The sequence below is a fragment of the Rhagoletis zephyria genome, unplaced genomic scaffold (assembly GCF_001687245.7).
Source record: "Rhagoletis zephyria isolate East Lansing unplaced genomic scaffold, Rhagoletis_zephyria_1.1 Rzeph_scaffold_00820, whole genome shotgun sequence".
Lineage (NCBI taxonomy): Eukaryota > Metazoa > Arthropoda > Insecta > Diptera > Tephritidae > Rhagoletis > Rhagoletis zephyria.
The window spans coordinates 43,740-49,555 of NW_016157904.1; the positions used below are offsets into that span (position 1 = coordinate 43,740).

The window sequence follows — 5,816 nt, forward strand, 5'->3', positions numbered from 1 at the left end:
GTTGTTGAAAGCACCCTCGATATCGAGAAAAACTCCGAGCGTGTATTCCTTTAAGGCCAATCCTTTTTCAATCGTCGCTACGATTTCATGGAGTGCGGTCTCCACGGATTTCCCCTTGGAATATGCATGCTGATTCGAGGAGAGGTTGTCAGCTTTAATATTCCGTCGAATATATTCGTCGATGAGCCTCTCTAGAGTTTTGAGGAAGAACGAGGTGAGGCTTATAGGCCTGAAATCCTTCGGTTTCACATGAGCGGCCTTGCCTCCTTTTGGTATGAATACAACCTTTGCCTTTGTCCACTCGTGTGGTATGTGAGTCAGTGTTAGGCAGGCTGTAAAAATCTGAGAAAGCATGGGACATAGTATGTCCTTAGCTTCCTGTAGTTTAGCGGGAAAGATTCCGTCAAGGCCAGGAAATTTGTAGGGCTGAAAGGACATTAAAGCCCATTCCACCCTCTCCTCACTTACGATGTCCCCAACGGTATCACCCAGAGACAAGTAGGTCCTAGGACCGGGCGAAAAATCGGGGGTGTCATCTGAGCAGCCCGGGAAGTGAGTGCTCATAAGGACCTCCAACATTTCGCTACATGATGTCGTCCAGTCACCGTTAGGCTTCTGGATAGAGTTCATACTTGAAGAGGATTTTGAGAGAACTTTCCTCAGCCTGTTGGCTTCAGAGTTCTCTTCTATGTTGTCGCAGAAGTTTTGCCAAGATTCGCGTTTCGCCCTCTTTATGGCCTTCTTGAAAACTTTGAGTGCGTCTTTGTATGGTTGCCAAAGACCTGTTCGTTTAGCTTGATTGAAAAGCCTCCTGCTGTTCTTCCTCAGTGCTGAAATCTCAGGATTCCACCACTGGGGTTTCTTTTTGCCCTTCGGGAGGGTGCTTGGGCAGGAGGCTTTGAAAGCAGCATTACAGGCATTTGTCACAAAGTTCACTGCTTCATCAATTTTTGACGATGAGTCCAGCTCACCGAGAGAAACAACCTTCGTATTCGAGAGACTCGCTTCATCAGATCCTAACGATAAGCACGACTTATCGTAAGAAGCGTATCTGTGTAGAGAGACCGACAGCGTATTTTTATACTTTGCCCAGTCGGTTCGCTTCTTGTTCCTGTATGCTGTTAAAGGAGCAGGATCAAAATTGAGCTTAAAGCTAATGTAGAGATGGTCAGAGAAAGAGTGTTCTTTGGACACCTGCCATTCCTTATCTGATCAGACAAACCGCTCGAAACAAGGGTGATGTCCAGCACTTCGTTTCTAACAGAGGTCACAAAAGAGGGGTCGCGCCCGCGGTAAGATTATATAAAGAACAAAGTCAAGTAAACACTCACCTCGAGAGTTGCTGTCGCTTGAGCCCCAGTTCGTGTTATGCGAGTTAGAGTCTGCCCCTATTATGACCGGGAGTTTCCTGCGATTTGCTTCCTTCACAGCTTCTTCCAGTCTGTAGGGTGGAAAAACATGGCTGTCGTGGGCCATGTAGGATGTTGCCAGCCAGATCACGCTCTCCTTCAGCTGGACGCTGATGCAGACAGTGTCCTCGTCGCTGTATTGGGAGAGTAAAAAATAAGAATATACTTTTTTAATCAGAATGCAAGCTCTGATCCTACCTGCTACTGGAGCTGTTACAACCTGGTAGGCATCAGAGTTCAGTCCGCAAACCTTGTTTCTAACGATCCAAGGCTCTTGGACTAGAATCAAGTCCTCAGCTTTATTGCGGAGGCGAAGATGAAGGGCAGCCGAGGCTGCCTTGGAATGGTGCAGATTAATTTGTAGGATCTGCACCATCCTCAGAGTCGGTGATGTCCATCGCTTCTAGCTCCTCCCGTTCGGCGGCGGCAATGACTGTGGTGTCATTAACCTCCTCCTCCGGTTCGGAGTCCAGAAGCTGGTCCTCGTTCAGCATTGCCCACCGGCTGTATCCCGACCCTACGTAGGCAGATACTGAGCTCGTGTCGCTCTCAGTATCTGACGCGGTTTCGGGTTCACCCGTTGGTAGGTCCCCAGGTCCACTCGTGGTGTTTCCTGTGGACCCCGCGGTTTCTCCGAAAGGACCGTAAATTATCCATCCTAACCTCGTTCTTACAGCAATAGGGCCAGGGTTGCAAGATGACCGTGGTATATCTACAGGAGTAGTTAAATATGCATGCAAAAGACTTATTATCATTTTCGGATGTACATTTTTATATTTGTATTTGTATTTGTTTCTTTTAAAGAACTTGGTATCGGCAAAGCTAGCTTGTTCGATAAAAATACTTTAGACATCAAATACCGTTGGCTTTCAGCTTCAGTGCCAGTTATGGTTAATTGCACAACTTCTGTCGACTCATGGGATGAGACTCCGAGTCTTTGGAGCGCTTAAGACCAAGTTCATTTGCTATATTCCAATCAAACATAGTACCATCCGCCCCGTCGTGGACCATAGCATAAATTGAGACTTTGTTGTCATGGTAGAGCTTGACTGGGATGATTTGAAAGAGTACTCCATCGTTTTTTGTATCAGCATGACAATTTCTACGGTCGATCAGACTGGCAACTGTTGTCTCCGCTGATTGCTGCAAGTTCGACTGACCATTATGGCGGATTTCGTTAGGATGTAGTAGACGATTATGTAAACGCGCGCAATCGTTTATCCCACAACGTCTTTTTACATAACTGATTTGGCTTAAGGCATGAAAAGCAAATTCGTAGTTCTTTCACTTTTTTCCATCGGTCATCGACGCCCAGACAAATAAACTGTGGGCACGCGTTAAGTGCTGCGCATTCACCCTGACAAACACTACAATTGCTTTGAGCAACGCTTAAAAAAGAATACTTATTAGCTTTCGGTGGATGAGGATGTGGCGCAACGTCTTGTTCTTTCACTTTTTTCCATCGGTCATCGACGCCCAGACAAATAAACTGCGGGCACGCGTTAAGTGCTGCGCATTCACCCTGACAAACACTACAATTGCTTTGAGCAACGCTTAAAAAAGAATACTTATTAGCTTTCGGTGGATGAGGATGTGGCGCAACGTCTTGAGTACGGCGGCTACCAGCAGCCGTCGCAGAAGGTAAACTGTCGGTTACCATATTCGCAAGTTTTCGCAAAGCGTTCAACCACTTACTGAAGTCTTCTACATTCGGGCATCGCTCCAACGAAAGACATTTCTCCGCCCACTGCATTTGCTTAGAGGTAGGCAGCTTTGTTACTAACTCGCTCAATAAAGACGGATTGGCTAGATGGTGATCTCCTTGCACGGATTTCAAAAATGTCGACATATTATTGACTTTAATCGCGAAATTTATTAACGGTTCGAGCTTTCCTTCCGGCACGTTAGAAATTAACCTAACCTTTTCAATTTGGCTTTTTATTAGCAACTCCGGCCGTCCGTAAGTTTCCGACAGAACTTCAATTATAGCGCTTACATTTTTCGAGGATGTTAGTAACGACTCCACTGTATCTCTAGCTCGTCCATGCAATGCTTCTCTAATCCGCATTATGTTATGTATATCGCTGTACTCCAATTCGACGGTGGTGCTTCTGAAATCTTCAATAAATGCTTGCCATTCTTCTGGCTGACCTCCGAATTTCGGTAAGGGATAGATTTTTTTTGCTTTGGCTGGTGGGCAGCTGTGGGGGTTAGAGGAAAGGTTAGAAAAAGACTCACCAGGTGTAGCATCAGGATGTGCTTGGGCGTTCGCGCCATTTGGTTGCGCGGGACTTGCTTGACGTTGGGCATTTGTGTCGTTTGGGGGCATAAGGTTTGTGGAAGACTCATTATTTCCGTTGGTAGCAACCGTTCTGGCAATGGCCTGAACTTCGTTGCGCAGGGCGTTAACGCTGGACTTATTTTGCTCATTCTGGCTGACGATTAGATTTTGCAGAGCGGCTATTTGTCTCTGGAATTCCCTTTGCATTTCCTTCAAATTTNGGATGTGGCGCAACGTCTTGAGTACGGCGGCTACCAGCAGCCGTCGCAGACGGTAAACTGCCGGTTACCATATTCGCAAGTTTTCGCAAAGCGTTCAACCACTTACTGAAGTCTTCTACATTCGGGCATCCAACGAAAGACATTTCTCCGCCCACTGCATTTGCTTAGAGGTAGGTAGCTTTGTTACTAACTCGCTCAATAAAGACGGGTTGGCTAGATGGTGATCTCCTTGCACGGATTTCAAAAATGTCGACATATTATTGACTTTAATCGCGAAATTTATTAACGGCTCGAGCTTTCCTTCCGGCACGTTAGAAATTAACCTAACCTTTTCAATTCGGCTTTTTATTAGCAACTCCGGACGTCCGTAAGTTTCCGACAGAACTTCAATTATAGCGCTTACACTTTTCGAGGATGTTAGTAACGACTCCACTGTATCTCTAGCAATGCTTCCATGCAATGCTTCTCTAATCCGCATTATGTTATGTATATCGCTGTACTCCAATTCGAGGGTGGTGCTTCTGAAATCTTCAATAAATGCTTGCCATTCTTCTGGCTGACCTCCGAATTTCGGTAAGGGATAGATTTTTTTGCTTTGGCTGGTGCGCAGCTGTGGGGGGTAGAAAAAGACTCACCAAGTGTAGCATCAGGATGTGCTTGGGCGTTCGCGCCATTTGGTTGCGCGGGACTTGCTTGACGTTGGGCATTTGTGTCGTTTGGGGGCATAAGGTTTGTGGAAGACTCATTATTTCCGTTGGTAGCAACCGTTCTGGCAATGGCCTGAACTTCGTTGCGCAGGGCGTTAACGCTGGACTTATTTTGCTCATTCTGGCTGACGATTAGATTTTGCAGAGCGGCTATTTGTCTCTGGAATTCCCTTTGCATTTCCTTCAAATTTCTAGCAGAGTCAGACTGCTGTGGCAAATTTTCAGTTTGACTCCTTCCAGTAGGGGGTTGAGGCTGCTTAGGGGCCTTTGCTGCATGCGGCGAATCTGGCATTGCGTACCGTTGCGGCGGGATTCCCTTGTTCTCTCGCGTGCTCCTTCGCGTTTCTGGCGTAAACCGAGAATAAAGGCATATACAAACTTACTTCTGCCGGTATATGCAGAAATTTTAGGCAATTCGACTCCAAAAAATCACAGGCAATGCGACGAGAAAAACAAGATCCAAAAAACGGTGACGAGCAAAAGGGGCAATCTGCTGCAAATGAAGCGAAGAATAAAGTTGTCCGTTCGCATAAATAGCTTAAAGAATGAAACGCAAACTTCACTATAGAAGACGTGGCATGGTTTATTCTCTGTAAATATGTAGAGTTACAATAGCAAATAAATATTTATATTACAGTCAAATTACTCGCTTTCGGCTTTCTTCTAAGCTGCGGACAGAACAATATTAGCTTTTGACAAATGGAAGAGCCAATTTATATTAAATTTCTTAGATAGAATTTACTGTTAATAGCCGGCCAGAAATACGGAATAGACAAACTAATAATAACTAATACATGAGTTAGGGATAACAAAAACATAGAACAAAGAGTGACCAATATCGATTATTCAGGGTTGCCTTCATCAACAGTCCCTTTTAAAGCACATAAAAAAATAAGCTTCTAGTCTCGAAGTTAGCACAAAATTAAATTTTTGTGTTTGTTGTTTACAAAAAAATACTTGCCAAGTATATAAGTCAAAATTGTTAAATATATATCGCTTGCATTCATTTCTTCATAGAAAAATTCATACGGCTTATAACCAGATTCATACCATGCAAACGCACCATCCCTTACACGGCGTTTACATGAGACAATTTTGTCAATACAATAGCAATACATTCACACTGTTTCACTAATGCATTCACACTTCTCTCATTGTCTTCGTCACTGTCTCTGATTTTTCGAAGACAGTAAGTTGG

General features: G+C 44.7%; 1 protein-coding gene across 1 annotated transcript; it reads right to left on the reverse strand.

The window, feature by feature from the left end:
* Positions 1–3,928: 3,928 nt before the first annotated feature.
* LOC108361704 (uncharacterized) lies at positions 3,929–5,398 on the reverse strand. Its single transcript, XM_017614407.1, has 2 exons — positions 5,265–5,398; positions 3,929–5,208 (listed from the first exon to the last, which is right to left on the reverse strand). Exon 2 carries the CDS (start codon positions 4,908–4,910, stop codon positions 4,389–4,391), a length of 522 nt encoding a protein of 173 aa, XP_017469896.1. The 5' UTR covers positions 4,911–5,208; positions 5,265–5,398; the 3' UTR covers positions 3,929–4,388.
* Between the last annotated feature and the right edge of the window lie 418 nt (positions 5,399–5,816).

What these genes read in the sequence shown, in the direction of transcription:
- LOC108361704 (XM_017614407.1), bottom strand. Translation starts at nt 4,910, where the DNA reads ATGCCAGATTCGCCGCATGCAGCAAAGGCCCCTAAGCAGCCTCAACCC.